Source organism: Tachysurus fulvidraco, chromosome 6 (assembly GCF_022655615.1).
Source record: "Tachysurus fulvidraco isolate hzauxx_2018 chromosome 6, HZAU_PFXX_2.0, whole genome shotgun sequence".
NCBI lineage: Eukaryota > Metazoa > Chordata > Actinopteri > Siluriformes > Bagridae > Tachysurus > Tachysurus fulvidraco.
In genome coordinates this window covers 6,573,955-6,592,332 of record NC_062523.1, presented here as the reverse complement: position 1 = coordinate 6,592,332, position 18,378 = coordinate 6,573,955, and the positions used below count along the sequence as shown (strand labels likewise).

Sequence of the window (18,378 nt, the reverse complement as noted above, 5' to 3'; positions counted from 1 at the left end):
TTATATGCTTAATCTTATGGTATGTATTTATTGTCTTTATTACTGCCTTGATAGGAGAAAAAAGAGGATGCACATATTCTCTCCTTCATCTTATGTATTGTAATTTTAACTATATGCACTAACTACTGTGCATCGTGGTCACAGTCACAGGTGGAAAACAGAGGCGTGACCTTAATTCAGAATGTGTTAATTCTCCATGTTACACAAAAAAAAAATCACAAAGCAATAATTTGGGAAAAAAACTATGCAATTTTTAATCAAATATACTGGGCCAATTATAGAAATGAATAGAGAGATTGCTATATTTTTCAACCTACTACATTTTACTACTTACTACTTACTACTACTCATACTACTTTATCCCATACTGAATTATTTTGTTGTGATTTTTGTAATAGAATTGTTAATTTTTTTATAAAGTCGGATTCGTGCTCCATGCAACCCCTAAACAACCCCTACCCCCAAACATTAATGTTTTATATAACTAAATTGATTTTATCTTGTTTGTACAAAAAAAAAAAAAAACAATGGTCACTCTAGTAATACACAAGGGGTGAAACCAGCAGGCAAGTGCTTATAAGACTCTGTTATGTTGCCTTAGCAATCAATCATTTACTGTAAAATCATGCAATATTGCACAAATCCATCCTTTGACTCCTTCCAAAATCCCTTCAGTTTTTAAACAGCCACAATAATGACAGATCACTTATTTAAAAAAGAAAGAAAGAAAAGAAAGAAATCATGGACTTTATTAAACTGTTTGAGTGCTGGAAAAGATTTGGTGTTAGAAAAGTATTGATGTTGTATATACATATATATTAAAAAGCTTGACTATCACCTGAAAAACTGCACCCTGTAAAAAACAAACAAAACAAAACAAAACAAAACAAAACAAAAAAGGGGTTGACCTTAACAAAATTGAAATAAACACTGAAATCTATTATACTTTGTTGAAATTATTTGTAGCTGTTTGGTCACAAAAGATGTTCATGCATAACGCAGATTTAGCGTTTCATATATTAAAATGTATTAAGTGGGTCAAACTTAAACAAAAATGCACGAGCTACTTTTATTTTAATGCATAAAACTTTTAAGAGTTATGGGCAAATTTTGATCTCATGATATTTATTGTTGATATTTCTATAATAAGAGAAAAATAATGCACATACCTAAATTAAGATGACGGCGCAAATAGAAATATAGAAATATTTAATCAGTATTTTTTTTTAAATAAAATATTCCATGTTTTACATTTATTTAGCAAATTGTTGCTATTGCAATCGACAGGTTGTTGCACCATATGGTCATTCTGGTCACTAGATTATAGGCTGTACAAGTCTATACTGTGTATCAGTTTTATTTTGTTTAAAACAAAATTAAAAAAACCTAATCATTTAAAGTACAAATCGAAATTTAAGTATTTCAACAAAAAAAAAAAAAAAACGAAACTGGGAAAATATATCCACAAAATACTATAGATCGAAATAAAAACCACAGTTAAAAATATCATTTGATTTCTTCTCCAATTAGCGCATTTTATACACCAATAACATCTGTAACAAATAACAAGAAGCAGATCTACAGAATATCGATTTGTTGATTTTGGTGTTATCGGTTGTATTTTCTTTGCCCAAGTGTCTGTTTAGTAATTTCCATACAGCCATCATTTATGCAAAATGAGCGCATGTGAGCCACAGATGTTCCTACTGCAGGGGGAGGTTTTAATTTATGAAAATGATCCTGTTTTAATGCATGGACATTCATTGCATAACCCAATACCTCTGTCATTAGGGAGAAACAACCTAATGCCAATCTATTTTATAGAGGTTATCAAAATACACACACACACACACACACACACACACACACACACACACACACACACACACACACACACACACACACACACACACACACACAATGCTTTCTCAGCGATCTGATTAGGATTTTAACCCAATAACTGATAGCACACATTCAACTCTCACCAAATATACAGGATTCAGCCTGATTCAATTAAACACAGAGTCTCAGATTGAAACCTTCAGGGGGGTAATTAATCACAGTGTTGGCTAATTTATGTAAAACAAATCACTGAATAATTGAAGCAGTAAAAATACAGTTTTGAGACAACAGATTCAGTCTTATGGATCTATTGATCTATACAGTGTGATCGTTCAGATCGACATAGTATATGATGCTTGGGTTACATAATATTTGACGTCGAGGAGAGGAGTGTATTTTTACATTATTTTTGCTGATCAATGTAGAGGCTTGAGGAAATGTTTGTGTAAAAAGGATAATAAACGATCATCTGTTTACTATGGACTGCCACTGAGAGGGAAAAGGTTAGTAAAGCCATTAATAAGTGTTCATGGGACTATTTAATTTGAGCAAATTAGATTTTGAGCTGTATAATAAGTTATTTTATTCCCCTGAGAGCTGAGCCGCTTAGATGAGCTTTCCGGGGTCTCATGTTTACGCACTTACATTTCGGATTTTTTCTTTTTCTTTTCTTTTTTAAAAAAAAAAAAGTTATTTCAACCACCAACTATCTATCTATCTATCTATCTATCTATCTATCTATCTATCTATCTATCTATCTATCTATCTATCTATCTATCTATCTATTTTTATTTATTGTATTTTTATGTATGTATGTATTTATTTATTTACTTATTTAATTATTATTATTTATTATTATTTTTTTAAGATATTTGTTTAAAGAGCAAAATACAATTAGTAATAAATTATGCTGATTACAGTGGGACTGCTTTCAGAAGGTAACGATACTGTAGATAGTTGGCTTGAGCTAAATCTAAGCCTATAGGATACCTACTGTATATAGCTATATAATATAAACTATCATATTTCTTTACAATGTATATTATATTATAGGCGAGTTATAATGTTACAACAAGGATACTATAGGATAGCTGGTTAGGTCTGAGCCACCTAACACCAATTTGTTCAAGTTAAGTTCTAATACTTATAGAGGTTATTAAGAATACATATAAAGCTGTATCCAATCTAAATTCTAGCTTAGTATTTATCTATCCTCAGATTAGGATGGTATGTAATTTGGCATTTTGCGCCTAGATTTAAATGTGTGAATTTCTTAAGAAATTGTCAAAATGATGCTATTTTGTACTAGTATCAGATCTCTGAGATTTTAAGATTTGCTTAGAAGTCACACATCAGTCTTAAATACTGGCAAACAAGTAAAGTGCACGTGAATAGTTTGAACCCTGTAGTAATATTTTATTATGAAAGTTACCTAAGGCCTACTATGTTTCAGGGGTATAATAATAATAATAATAATAATAATAATAATAATAATAATAATAATAATAATAATAATACTAATAATAATAATAATAATAATAATGTAAGAGCAATGTTGTATGTGGAATTGCATGAAGAATGGAAGAATGTAATAAAACCAAGCGACTGATTGAAGCGCGCGCCCGCGTCCGTAGCCAGGACTACTTAGCGGTTACGCGCGCCACCGGAGGGCTCTGGCCATGTCGGGAGCGCGCACGCCCAGCTGATTACCAACTGTGACGCCAAAACACAGCCAGTGCTGTGGATGTTACACTTTAAACATGTTTGAATCCCTAAAAAATGCAATAAATGGCCCTAACGCTTGTTCGGAGAGCCGAGAGCAGTTAAAGGAGAAGAAGCAACCGGTGTCCAAGTCTCCTGCACTTACAGGAAACCGTGTCACGGAGAAGAGGAAGAGGAAGAAGAGGAAGAAGAAACAGCAACAAGCGCAAGAAAGCGAGAAACGCTCCGTTCCAGAGCCCCGGCCACTCTCCCCCGGGGAAACCCTCTCAGTTCACGGAAGGAAGGAAAAGTCCGGTAACGAAAGTAAACCGATTGTAAGAGGAATCTTTCAAATCGGCAAGAAAAGCCACGACGTGGTTCTTACGTCCACTCGGGTCACGTGGACGCGCATCCAGCCCGAGAGCCCTGCAGGTAAGAATCACTGTGTGTGTGTGTGTGTGTGTGTGTGTGTGTGTGTGTGTGTGTGTGTGTGTGTGTGTGTGTGTGTGTGTGTGTTCTCTGTGGTTACCATGGTTACCGCGTCTCACGCCATGCATTCAAACAGGTGTGTGTGTGTGTGTGTGTGTGTGTGTGTGTGTGTGTGTGTGTGTGTTTTTCCCCTTCACGTGTTTATGAGAACAGTGTACTAATAGTTTTATATGTTTTATTTGAACACTGATGAACAAGTTAAAATTGTTGACGTTTGTCAAAATGGTGGACAAGGTTCTGTTTCCCATCCTTCTGAAAGGCAAACACAACACACCTGAGTGTGTTAAAGGTGCAGTAGACAATTGTTTTCCCTTTCTTAATAGTACATGTGTGTTACAAAGAAGGGAAAAAATGGGGACCTTCTTGTTTTGTTTCTTTGTATGTAAATAGGTCTCTTGTCAGTCATTTGTTAGACACGCCCACGCCAAATCATTGTAAGCTGAAGTGTGTTTATAGACTCGTATCTACGCTTTCAAACAGTTCTATTTTCAAGCAGTTATGCAACCTTATGTTTTTAATGTTTTCCTTGCTAACACTGACTGTATTCTGCATACAATCCACAGTTGAACCACAAGCTTTGAGCAGAGCTTTAAATCACAGCTCAATGAGTAAAACATCTTTCAAAACTTATTCCTATCTTTATCTCCAAGCATTTAAGTGTTTGGGAACTTTTCTCCCCACAATTCGTACTCAATGCACATTAAAAAAAAGTAAACAAACTAACAAACAACCAAAAAACTGTATGGTACATAAGGTTAATAATTCAGCTAGCATGTAGCTAGGGAAACTATACAAATGCTAGAAGCAAGACTTATCAATATCTCTTGAAATGACAAAATCTTGAAAACCATCATCATGGGTTTCAGCATATTAACATACATCAACATTTTTTGTTTATGCCTTTATACCACAGTGCTTGATTCTGATTGGTCAGAAGATGTTGATTTGGTTTCATAACATAACAGCAGCTAAGTATTAAAAATGCCTGAAATCATTGTTATGGTGAAGGTTTTGTAAAGAGATGTTTTGGGAAAGAGATGTTTATTGTCCAGTTTAAGAATTTTATAAAAGTCAGAAGTTATAAGTTTTATATTTCAGGCACAAGTAAAGTCTTCAAGACAAAAGGAGAACAGCTATAGCATGATTTAACATATTTTTCTTGATTAAATCATCAAAAGTGTTTGCATTGGCAGATAACTGTAGCAACAAAAAAGAAAACAGTTCAGGACGTAACATGCCGTAACCGTTATTTTGCTATTTTGTGGAACATAAAACAGAAATAATGTTAACAATAACACAAATAATTATTACTCATCACTATTTTCTCACCATGTACTAGCTAGCTAAATTGTTAGCTTTACAACTCTACAACTACAGTGTCTAGATTATTTCTTTAGCGTTTTTTCTTATGTTGGTAACTCCGGCTACTCACCTACAGGCTAATAAGCAATGAGTTAGCAGTTTGCTTTGTGGTTTTGCACTAGTGCTTTGAGGCTAATTTCATTAGCAGTAAGGGAAACTAATAGCTTACAGTTTAGCATTACAGCTGTTTAGTCTCTCAGACAGAAATGCTTATGTCATGTCTGACCTGGTGTTATTGATAGAAATGCAGTATAAAATAATCTACAGAGATAAATAAAGTATAGCCAAAGAACTTTTCTTCTTCAGTATGGATCTTGTCAATCCGTGTTAGCATCAGACTCCTGTTAGGAGGCATGGATTAAAGGTTGAAGGTGAGATTGAATGTGAGAATATAAAAAAATATATATAAAATTGATCTTTTTAAATGAACTAACATGTAGAGAGCATTTTCACTTGACTGTACTATAAAAACCTTTTTCATCATTATCTTCTTTCAGGGTTAGTAGGTGAAGATTTATATATGTGTAGTGTACTAATGGTGTATATGTGTACTACCGGTTTAGAACATAGTCGCTAAGCTGTTCAGTTAGAAGGAAAGGAGTACACAGATTGTGAACGGCGAGGTTCAGGTTACACTGCAGCTGATGGTTACAAGAGCCTAGCAGGCATTATGTTGAATACATGTGTTCCAATGTAACTCTGGGGTTAGCTTGCATCATGGAAGGAGAGAAAGAAAGAAAGAAAGAAAGAAAGAAAGAAAGAAAGAAAGAAAGAAAGAAAAATAAATAAAAAAATAATTAATGAAAGAAAGAAAAAGAAAGAAAGAAAGAAAGAATAAAGAAAGAAAGAAAAAAGAAGGAAAATAATTACAGTAAGAAAGAAAGAAAGAAAGAAAGAAGAGAAAGACAGAAAAGAAAGAAAGAAAAATAAATATATAATTACAGAAAGAAAGAAAGAGAAAAAAAGAAGGAAAATAATTACAGTAAGAAAGAAAGAAAGAAAGAAAGAAAGAAAGAAAGAAAGAAAAATAAATAAATACAGAAAGAGGAAGAAAAATAAAAATAAATAATTAATTACAGAAAGAAAGAAAGAAAGAAAGAAAGAAAGAAAGAAAGAAAGAAAGAAAGGAAGAAGAAAGAAAGAAAGAATAAAAGAAGGAAAATAATTATAGTAAGAAAGAAAGAAAGAAAGAAAGAAAGAAAGAAAGAAAGAAAGAAGAGAAAGAAAGAAAAGAAAGAAAGAAAAATAAATATATAATTACAGAAAGAAAGAAAGAAAGAAAGAAAGAGAAAAAAAGAAGGAAAATAATTACAGTAAGAAAGAAAGATAATAAATAAATAAATACAGAAAGAGGAAGAAAAATAAAAAATAAATAAATAATTACAGAAAGAAAGAAAGAAAGAAAGAAAGAAAAGCAGGAGCTTTATATAGATATCTACACTTCAAGGCCACTTTATTAGGGACATGTGCAAAGAAAGAAAAAAGAAGAGAAAGAAAGAAAAATAAATATATAATTACAGAAAGAAAGAGAAAGAAAGAAAGAAAGAAAGAAAAAAAGAAAGAGAAAAAAAGAAGGAAAATAATTACAGAAAGAAAGAAAGAAAGAAAGAAAGAAAAATAAATAAATAATTACAGAAAGAGGAAGAAAAATAAAAATAAATAAATAATTACAGAAAGAAAGAAAGAAAGAAAGAAAGAAAGAAAGAAAAGAAAGCAGGAGTTTTATATAGATATGTACACTTCAAGGCCACTTTATTAGGGACACATGGACACCTGTTAATTCATACAATGAACCAATCAGCCAGCAATAAAAAGCATAAAATCATTCAGATACAGGACAAGAGTCTGAGTTCGTGTTCACAACAAACTTGAGAAGGGGCAACATGTGAGCTCAGTGATGGTGGCCTGGTTGTTAAGTATCTCAGAAGACTCATGTGGTTTTCACCCCCAATCTCTAGGGTTTATACAGAAGAGGTGAAAAGACAGAATGAGTTCTGTAGCCTTCTTGATGAGGACAGACCTTTTCATGCTAACAGGAAGGCTAACGTCACACAAATAAGCACTTTTGAGCAGAGAAGTATCGCAGAAACACAGAGAGTTTAGGAGACGGGAAAAGACCATCTGATTAAACATCCACTTGCAAAAGCGTGAACATACAGTGAGACACTTTCCAAGTCAATATGTGTTTTAATCTAATATCTATAGCTCAGGAAGTGCGCGTTAACACAGTCTGGTTACTTATATTATGTAACATTGAATCTGACAGTGCATATGGTGATTGGAGATACAGGATTGATGAAACAGTCTGGCTTTGGGGGGAAAGCGGGAAGTCAGCTCTGCCAAGAAGTCATGTGTGACAGATGTGCTGGTAATAGATTCCGGCCGATTGTTGTGGCCACCTAAAGTAGAGCATCTGTCAGTCTTGTGGACATTTAGCAAACGTCCAAGTAAATGATACTCAAAGCGACCATCTGCATGACTGCACTGAGCACACAAACATATGACTCTTTTCGCTGGGCTCAGATTAGTGTCATTCGCAATGGGGTTCAGTCATGTTTTGGACCAGGCTTATATTTCTGGACTGATTTGACATATTTGGCTTCGAATAGATTTGTAATTAGCATATCTGTTTTAAAAATTGCATACACGGAATAGAATATGTGGGAGTGTGACTTGAGATTTGATTTGATTTGAATTACTCCAAGTGGTTGTTTTCTTAGCAGCTGTTAGTATATAGGCTTAGATTTCTGTATCAAATATAAGTTTCCATTAGCATTCGTCGCTTGTCTCTCTAGGTACAGTACTTGTTTACTTGTTTAGGACACTGTCTTTGGTCTTTGCACATGTTCTGTTGCACATTTCAGTCAGTTGCTGTTTTGCTGTTATATTAAGTGTTCATTCCAGTATTTTCGCACATTTACTGACCCTGTACTCTGGTCGGCGCTGCTTTTGTGTATCGTCTTGTAGTGTTTCGTATTTTTTTGTTTGCACTGTCTTTTGTCCTGCACTGGTTGCACCAGGTTGCACAGATGCACTTTATGTACCTAGGACTAACTTACTAAGTCCTCAGCTCTGTCCTTGTTCTATGTAGCATCATGATCCCGGAGAAACGTGGTCTCATTTCACTGTGTACTGCATCAGCTATATACTGTATGGTTGAAATGACAATAAAAGCTTCTTGCCTTGACTGAGATGCCTTTTACTTACACAGTCCAAGAGAAGCATCAAAAACATGCAGACTATTTGAAGAAGGCTTTAATACTGACAATTAATATAGGTGATGATGTCAGTAAGCATTGCTATTAAAATAAACTAAAATCAATAAAGGAACAGAAATCTTTAATGTTTACAGACAGTGCAGCTAGCCTGTAGCTGTGGTTTTAATAGGGACAATATTCTCATTTTTATTCCATTTGCACTCACATTTCAATCTGTGTTTGTTTTGATGATGTGATTAGACAAGCGCTTTCCATTTTGCTTCCAGAGCTCGGAGAGGAAACACAACGACGCACCTCATGACTAATCGGCTATCGACTAGCCCCTTCATATCACGATCAGCCACGATGTTATACTTCGATTGGAGTTTTTATGCAGACACATCAAAGTCTACTCATGGATAGAGGGAATGAAAGAGAAATAGAAAAGCGGTTTGGCCCACTTAAGCTCGGCAGCAGTACTTTCTTAATCAGTGATCCAAGCTAATGTTATTAAGCCAGCACTCTCATTACACAGAAAGCATCCATCTAATAACCCCCTATGGCCTTTACCAAATGCTCTCATGAAACTGCCAGAAAATGGCAGCGTGATGCCGAGATGCTGCGCTTCTCTATTTGACACTCATACGATTCTTTTCTTGCCCGGAGGACGGAAGATTTAAGCCACATCCTTGATCTCCGAAACAGACTGAAAAGTGATTTTATTTTATTATGTGCTTTATATGTCATGCACACATAGATGATTGCGATGTTGTGAATCCTGCACAGTTTCTGTAAAAAAAAACCAACGACAATAAAAGCGATGGGGATGATTCAAATAGGCCTCTTTGGTTAGATAATTGTTTTTTTAAATAAGTATTTCACAGATATCGCTTTGTGTTTAAAATGGCTGTATCCTTTTGAGGAAATTCTGTGGCTATATATATATATATATATATATATATATATATGTATGTGTATGTGTATATATATATATATATATATATATATATATATATATATAATTATGTATATATATATATAATATATATATACTGCATATATATATGGGGGCACGGTGGATTAGTGGTTAGCACGTTCGCCTCACACCTCTAGGGTTGGGGGTTCGATTCCCGCCTCCGCCTTGTGTGTGTGTGTTCTCCCTGTGCCTCAGGGGTTTCCTCCGGGTACTCCGGTTTCCTCCCCTGGTCCAAAGACTTGCATGGTAGGTTGATTGGCATCTCTGGAAAATTGTCTGTAGTGTGTGACTGTGTGAGTGAATGAGATTGTGTGTGTGCTCCGATGGGTTGGCGCTCCGTCCAGGGTGTATCCTGCCTTGATGCCCGATGATGCCTGAGATAGGCACAGGCTCCCTGTGACCCGAGAAGTTCGGATAAGCGGTAGAAAATGAATGAATGAATGAATGTGTGTGTGTATATATATATATATATTAGTCCATAAGTCCATGGTGAGGAAACTGTCTGATCATACGCTGTGACAAACTGCGATATTGTACCAACAAAGTTTTGTTCATGTCTATGCCTAGGTGTAACTGCATCATTTAGATATATTAGACACAAAGCTAAACAAGAGAACATTATAGTCCAAACACGAGATGGCCAAAGGTTTGTGGACATCTGAGCTTCAAATCCATACATGTTCAAAATTGTTGCCACAAAGTTAGAAGCACACGCTTGTATAGAATGTCTTTGGGTGCTGTCAATCTACTAATGTTCCTTCACTGGAACTAAAGGGTCCAAACACTGTTCCAGCATGACAATGCTACCGTGTACCGTGGTTAATGTGGCGTGGAAGAACTTGATTGTCCTACACAGAGCCCTAACTCTGATTTAACCCCACTGAACAGCTTTGGGATGAACAGGAACACTGACTGAACCCCAAACCTTTTAAACATCAGTGCTTGATCTTAATAATGCTCTTATAGCTGAAAGATCACACACAGCCTAGTGTAAAATCTAGTGGAAAGCTTATAAAAATGAGAGAGTGATGCTGATTGTAACAGTAGAGGAATGGGATGTTACTGTATATAAGGACATATGTGTGCGATGATGAAGTGTCCACATACTAATGACCATATAGTGAATGTCATGAATGAGTGTGTCATGAAGGAACGGCTTTTATAAGAGAGATTTTCTTTCTTTCTTTCTTTCTTTCTTTCTTTCTTTCTTTCTTTCTTTCTTTCTTTCTTTTTCTCTCTCTTTTTTTTTCTCAACCTATTCCTCTGCATTTTCAGGCTTTTCTCTCATTGGCTCAGACGTAGATGATCGCTATTTTAAGGATTGTCCGTAATGATATATGGCACCGTGTCACACATTGTTATAGCTAATTTGCCATATAATTCACTGCCAGGCATCAGCTAATCTCCCAGCGAAGGGAGCGAAGAAAGCAACATTGTCTCACTGTCATCCCAAGAGACAGAGCGGTGAAGGAGCGAAAAAGTAGCCGAGTTCGGAAAGACTTTTTTTCCCCGTCTAATCTGTAGGGTTTATTTAAACTCTGCATCTCTTAAGGCATTAAACAAGCAGCCAAACACCTTTGGTGCTTGTTGGCAGCTCGGAACAGAAGCTGTGGTGTGGAAGGGCCGAATCGAGCGAGAAAGCACTGAGGCTCAGCTCAATCCCAGCAGAGACAAGCACACTGGAGGGAGGGAATGTGCTGGTAGAGGGAGCTTTGTGTTTGACTTTTGAACCCTGAATTTGTTTAGCTTTGGCCTTGGCTCATTTTCACTCCACCACAGGATGACCGTGAGCTCTGATCTGTTCTAGTAGCTCACGCCTCCAGAATACACAGTTCACACTGATCACATAGTGAGTTTGTGCTCTCTGTGGCCCGTTTGTGCATGTGTGTGTGTGTGTGTGTGTGTGTGTGTGTGTGTGTGTGTGTGCTGCTCTAACAGATGATGTCTCCTCAGACTGATATCAAGGCCTTGGAGGCTACACTTAATACAGTGGAGTATTTTTTTTTCTTCTTCAAGCTGCCCTGGTGATTTAGAGAGCAGGAAAAGCCTTTGATAACTAATACATGTGTGATAAATGCATAGAAAGTATTACGTTAACACAGTAATGTATGGCATCTAAACTATTTAGAGTCAGATTTAAATTTTAAATTTTATTTATTATGAATTTCTTTGTTATTATGTATAATGTCCTTTCTAAAGTCAGATACAGTCTGAAAATTGTATATCGTTTAGGAGGTTGTTGCTCTCAAAGACCACATGTAGATGGCATCTCCTCTTAGAATGTCTGAAATCCTAATGAAGAGGAATCCAACTGGAGCTGGAACATCTCTAGATGCCTCAGGATCCTCACGCGGACGGTGTCTTTACAGCTGAGGTCCGAAATCTTCATAAAGCAGAACATAAATGGAGCTGGAACAATCTCTAGATGCTTCAGGATACGTAGAAAAAGAGAAGCAAGCGGAGATTAATGAGTGTACCTGCTGTTCATAATATAAACCAGATCTGGATGATAATGTGTATTTAATCCGTTCTATAGAACCGCAAGGTTATACTATTGTATTACGGGTACGCCTGGATATGTCTTTAATCCACATTTAAACTGGGAGAGTGTTTCTGAGACCCGAACACCGTCAGGACGACAATATTTGTCATCAACTTCAAAATCATAACTGACGTCCACCAAAACCAGTTACCATTAGTAAGAAATGATTCTTCCACAGAGCCACTTGCTGTAATTTGACGTTAATAGGATCTATCGTCATGACGATCAAGTTAGACAATTACAATTTGAATTCTTAAGCATCAGTGCTAAAGTTCAACACAAAGCTTATATAATTCTGTCACCTTTATAATTAGTTCAATCGAATCGCTTTTATTAGCCCGTATTGAATTCCGTTTCGCAAGCATTCCCGACTTACGCATCATTAATCATAAAGAAATGATAAGACTAGATGCTAATGCTAGTGATTAGCAGTGACAACAGACTGGTAAACAGCTTCTGGTATTTATTTATTTGAACTTTTCAGGCTGCTTTCTTGGTGTTTAAACACATTTGTCATGTTTCCTGGCGCGTCAGTCTTGCCTTTGCTAACAGCCGTTGTTTTGTTGTGTTCATTTCAACGGATTCATTTTTAGACCCCGGTTCCTCCATGTTGTCAGCCATGCTGCCGTGCTACCAGGCAAAAAAAAAAAAAAAAAAACAGGAAATACAAGCTAAAGAATTGGTTAATATTGGTTTGTTTGTGTGTCTCTCTAGTGTTAGACTTATGTATAGAGAAAATTCTGGATCATTAAACAACTCACGGGGGGGCACGGTGGCTTAGTGGTTAGCATGTTTGCCTCACACCTCCAGGGTCGGGATTTGATTCCCGCCTCCTCCTTGTGTGTGTGGAGTTTGCATGTTCTCCCCGTGCCTCGGGGGTTTCCTCCGGGTACTCCGGTTTCCTCCCCTGGTCCAAAGACATGCATGGTAGGTTGATTGTCATCTCTGGAAAATTGTCCGTAGTGTGTGAGTGAATGAGAGTGTGTGTGTGTCCTGTGATGGGTTGGCACTCCGTCCAGGGTGTATCCTGCCTCGATACCCGACGACGCCTGAGATAGGCACAGGCTCCCCGTGATCCAAGGTATCCGATTTTCCGATCCAATTTTGAGTGAGTAAACAACTGATAACATGCATGTAGTAACACGATGCACATAGCCTTTCAGTAGAAACAAATCGTCGAGACTTTAAACGTTATAAAATCGTATCAATATTTGTGTCCTATTAAATTTATGTCATTTTTTATAAAGTATATTAGCGCAACAAACCTGCGGCTTCCAGGAACAAATGATTTGTAGAGAAGAGAAAAGTAAAGAAAATAAAAAAAGGACACGCAGTAGATTAGGTCGCTATTTTAAGGCTATTCTAATCTTTAGATATTAGCATTGTAGGGATTTTCCATGTCCTGCTTTTCTAAATCCTTTCTCCTGTATATCCTTTGTGGGACATGGGATGACTCATTTACATGAAATTAAATCACATCATGACACAGTTTACTTTATTTCTAGCTCTTCATTTAGTTGATACTTTGCTGAGTATATATATATATATATATATATATATATATATATATATATATATATGTGTGTGTGTGTGTGTGTGTGTGTGTGTGTGTGTGTGTGTGTGTGTGTGTGTGTGTGTGTGTAAAAATGCTGTAAACAAAGAATGCTTTCAGAAATATAAGTAATGAGCGTTTATTTCTGCCAATTTACAAAATGCAAAGTGAGCAAACAAAAGAAAAATCTAAATCAGATCAATATTTGGTGTTATTACCTTTTGCCTTCAAACCAGCATGAAGCGATGGCACGACCCCCACAGAGCCCTGATCTCGACATCATCGAGTGTGTCTGGGATTACATGAAGAGACAGAATTATGTGAAAAACCGACATCCACAGAAGATCTGTGGTTAGTTCTCCGAGATGTTTGGAACAAACAACCTACCGGCCGAGTTCCTTCAAAAACTGTGTGCGAGTGTACCTAGAAGAATTGCTGCTGTTTTGAAGGCAAAGGCTGGTCACACCAAATTATGATGTGATTTAGATTTCTCTTTTGTTCATGCATCGCATTTTGTTCATTTATGAAAATAAATGTTTAACACTTCCATTTTTGAAAGGATTCTTTGTTTAAAGCATTTTTTCACACCCGCCTGAAGCCTTTGCACAGTACTGTGTGTGTGTATATATTTGTATATATATATATATATAGGTGTATGTGTTTTCTTTTCGCACTTGTTCCAGAGCTGGATTTCAGTTTTATTGGTTGTATCCCCTCACTTCTCCAGCCTTCACTGACCACAGCAGCCCTGGGAGTGTTGCTCCATTTATATCCAGCCACGCTTTAGACGCTCTGGGATCATTTTTGATCTCCAAAAGTGGCCCGTTTTTTTTTTTTTATCCCTCTCAGTTCTGAAGACTCCGGTTGACCACAGCGGTCAGGCTCTCCACAAAGGCACGATGGGATGGGCCACAGATTTCTAAGGCTAATTGCACTACTGAGGTTATATGATCCCATTTCTTCGAAGAGAGACAGAGGGAGAGGGAGGGGGGTAAGGAGGCAAAAGGGAATAAATAAAGAGGAGGGATGGAGAGAGAAATAGATAGATGGCACAAGATGGAAATAGCCTAAGTGAGATTTGGCATATTTTAGAGCGTGTGAAATCTAATTAACAGCATTTTTGTGACATTTGTCTCCATTTTCAATTTTCAGCATATATGTAAAACAATAGACACACACACACACACACACACACACACACACACACACACACACACACACACACATATGCCACATTGGCTGCTTTCAGTCAGTATATAATTACCTTTCATTTTAAATAATATGATATTTCAGAAAAGCATATCGTCAAAATATTTATCACGATATCGATATTCGTATCACTGTATCAGCCAACTCTGTTGTTTTTGTATTTTTTTCTTATCATTGTTAGTCCTATAAAGCTATTGTACAAATAAATAAAAATCTAGCGTTTTAGAATCCGCTAGTTTTTCGAAAATTCTTTCTACCGTAAGGCTTCCTTCTCTTAAGCTTTTTTCCCGAAGAAGATTTTCGGCTTGTATTCGCTCATTAGGGATGAGCTATAGAGATAAAACTGTAAATCACACTGACTTTTATAAATGTCAAACAAGCTCATGTTTGAATCCCTGACGTATACACAGAGTAAACGTCGCCTGGCAGAGTCCGTCAGCATGAGCCGATCAGCTGTTTTTGGGTTTGCACTGAACACGGTCGTGGTGAGGGTTCAAAACACTGTGACCCTTCAGATTCGCAAGAAGCAGCAGACAGCGTCACGCTCTAATCGGACACAGGGAACAAACAGACGGCGTCTCGTCCTCTGTTTGCGTCCCGGGGGCTTGAAATATGGCAATATACAAATGTAAATATTGGGTTTTGGCCTGTGTGTGTGTGTGTGTGTGTGTGTGTGTGTGTATACACGTGTGTGTCGGTTCCGATGGCCTCCGCAGGCACAGGTGGAAAATAAGGCCCTTGACTGCATAGCGGGAACCACATGGCCTCGCTCCACGTGTGGGCGACAAGGGGGCTCTCTGGCCTGGCACGGCCTTTGCGCGTTCTTGGATGCTTTTCAAACGGCCGTATTAGTTTGCTGAGCGAAGGGCGCAGTGGGCATCTACACTAGCCAGCAGGGAAGGGGATGAAACAAAAGAGCACTTCGGCTTTATTTCAGACAGAAGGTCTTGCTAGCGGTCTTCTCTGAGTAACACTGACTCTCATCACATCACTCGCCGAATCGTGGGCATAGAACATAAGTGATTGGCTGCTAATTTATTAACATCTCCAGTGTTTTCCCCCCAACTCATTTTCCTTAAATAAAAACTGTTCCTCATTTAGCCTACGTATGCGCTGGATAATATTTAATACTGACATGTTCACACTTATACACACTGATCATTATTTATATAATGATCATAAAACATAAATAATAACTTTAGGTCCGAATTAAGTTTTTCTGACACTTTATCATCAAAGCTAAATGTTTATCGTTTTGTTACATTATACATTTTCTAAAAAGAAAAAAAAATCTTTATTTATCACCATATGACGAAGCTCTAGTTTGTAGACTGGATTAAACGTTTAGACCATATTGATGTCGGTAATTTGAGGAACAGGCTTTTCACTCCGGGTTGCGTCCTGTCAGTGAGAATTTTCACCACAGAAATGCACCATAGAAATGAAAAACATCTCAATTTTATTGATGCAAAATGATCTGTCATTAGAATTCCTGTAGATCTCTAATATCTAATATCTTTCAAGCTTCCTGTAGTAAATTTGATTCGTCCTACCCAAGTGATTTTCTGTATCTGAAGTGAATCTCCAGGACCGATGGGACCGAGTGACGATCGTGTAATTTGAGAAATCAGACCGTTTGCACATGAACGCTTTATTTATTATCTATACGGTATTCTACGTTGCGATCACACACATTAGTCACATGTATATCCTTCATCACGTTTACGTATTTCCTCCTCTTTTGCCTTTTTAATGGTTCCGATTGCGAGAGTGTGGAAGCGATTATCAGCTCCCTCTCCTGTTTTACTCAGCATGTGAAGTCAGTCCCTTCTGTCCATACATTAATCGGCCAATGATATGACAGCGTCCTGACATCCCCCCCCTCCTTCCTCTCTGACTTCCTCGGGAAGGAGCGATGCTGCGGGGAAGCTCGCACCCATCTGGAAGCAATAAAGTTTTCTAGAAGAGCGCTTGATTTTATTTAATCTCTCCGTATCATACTGTGCCTCAAATGAAGGGTCGCGCTCATCACGTCAGCAGTAGTCAGCATCATGTGTGCAATAGAAGATGACAGATAACACACACACACACACACACACACACACACACACATTCACAAACATGCCAGCTAGGATGAGTGTATGTTTGGTGCCGAATTAAAATAAACTAGACCATGATTCTATACGGTTGAATTCTAATCACCGGGGACGTAGGAACTGAAAGCTTCAGCTAGAACAGGAAGTTGATGGTTTTTTGAGACATTACAGCAGTTCCATTTGTTAGCAATGTGACATTTGACCTGGTATTGACTTGAAAAGTGTTACATGTGCTCATGCAATGCATCATTGAGGCAGTGTGTGTTTATCTGGTCATATGACCCAAACAAACCAGTCAACAAACTTTAAAGTAACATACGCATGTACTGGTTACACTGGTGTGGATTTATTAATATTAATGTGATATGATGCTGTTATGACAGGTTATAGCTAATATAAAGTAAGCGATAACAGAACTTGTCTCTTAGACATTCCACATTGTTAGATGAGTCACTATATAATATTCAATTTAAGTCAATTTTATTTGTTTTTATACAAATAAAATTATACAAAATTATACAAAAGTTCTAGAATAATATTAGACTTATATTTAAATGTGTTTGTATTTATCCCTTATGCACAAGCCTGAGGTGACTGAGGCGACTGTGGTGAGGAAAAACTCCCTTAGATGGAAGAGAAAGAAACCTTGAGAGGAACCAGACTCAAAAGTGAACCTCATCCTCATTTGGTTGAAACCGGAGGGTGTGATTATAAACTGTTATAAACACCAGAGTGTGTTATTATGAATAATGTCCTTTCTACAGTCAGATACAGTCTGATAATTGTGTATAGATGAGGAAGTTGTTGTCCTCAAAGACCACACGGTGTTGCCATCTTCTCGTTCGGGAATACGACTGGAGCTGGTACATCTCTAGATGCCTCAGGATCCTCACAGGTGTAATGATGCTTCTTCTCACTGAATGGTAAAGGTAATAGTACTTATTAATAAATCACTGTGGTACAAGTGGAATAACACACAGCATACAGCACTACTGCTCTAACAGCAATTTCATATTCTCAGCAAAATATACATCAGCCCTTGAAAAAGAAAAAAGTCAAATAAATAAATTAGGACAAAAAGCTCTGCAGCAGGGCCCGAGGCATCAGTTTAACTTATAAAATATACAACATGGAACTCTCTGGACAAGGATGTCTGCCAAATGCCATAAATGTAATTGCAACTTAAGCTCCAAAGACGCATAAATGATTTCACATGAAATTTCAAATGAATCCCAGCAGCATGGGGCTCGGTTGTTTGAACGCTACTAAAGCTCAGTTTTGTATCTTTAATGTGCTTTAACGTATAAAGCATGTGAGCCATTGGGATTGGGAGCTAACTTTCATTGTGCTGTTTATATGTTTAAAGTCTATGGATTGTGTAGTTTCAGACCTCTGGTGCATAAATAGTGCAC

At 37.0% G+C, this 18,378-nt stretch overlaps 1 protein-coding gene across 4 annotated transcripts in view; it reads left to right on the top strand.

Moving 5' to 3' along the window:
- The first annotated feature begins 3,468 nt into the window (after positions 1 to 3,468).
- Positions 3,469 to 18,378, top strand: part of cerkl (ceramide kinase-like) — an 85,292-nt gene continuing 70,382 nt past the window's right edge. Inside the window, exon 1 of one of the 4 annotated variants that reach the window (XM_047814770.1) lies at positions 3,469 to 3,975. In XM_047814770.1, the coding sequence (XP_047670726.1) occupies positions 3,603 to 3,975 (373 nt within the window). In that variant the 5' untranslated portion in view covers positions 3,469 to 3,602. The remainder of the gene's footprint in view (positions 3,976 to 18,378) is intronic. The other 3 variants (XM_047814771.1, XM_047814772.1, XM_047814773.1) reach the window with 3 other exon arrangements.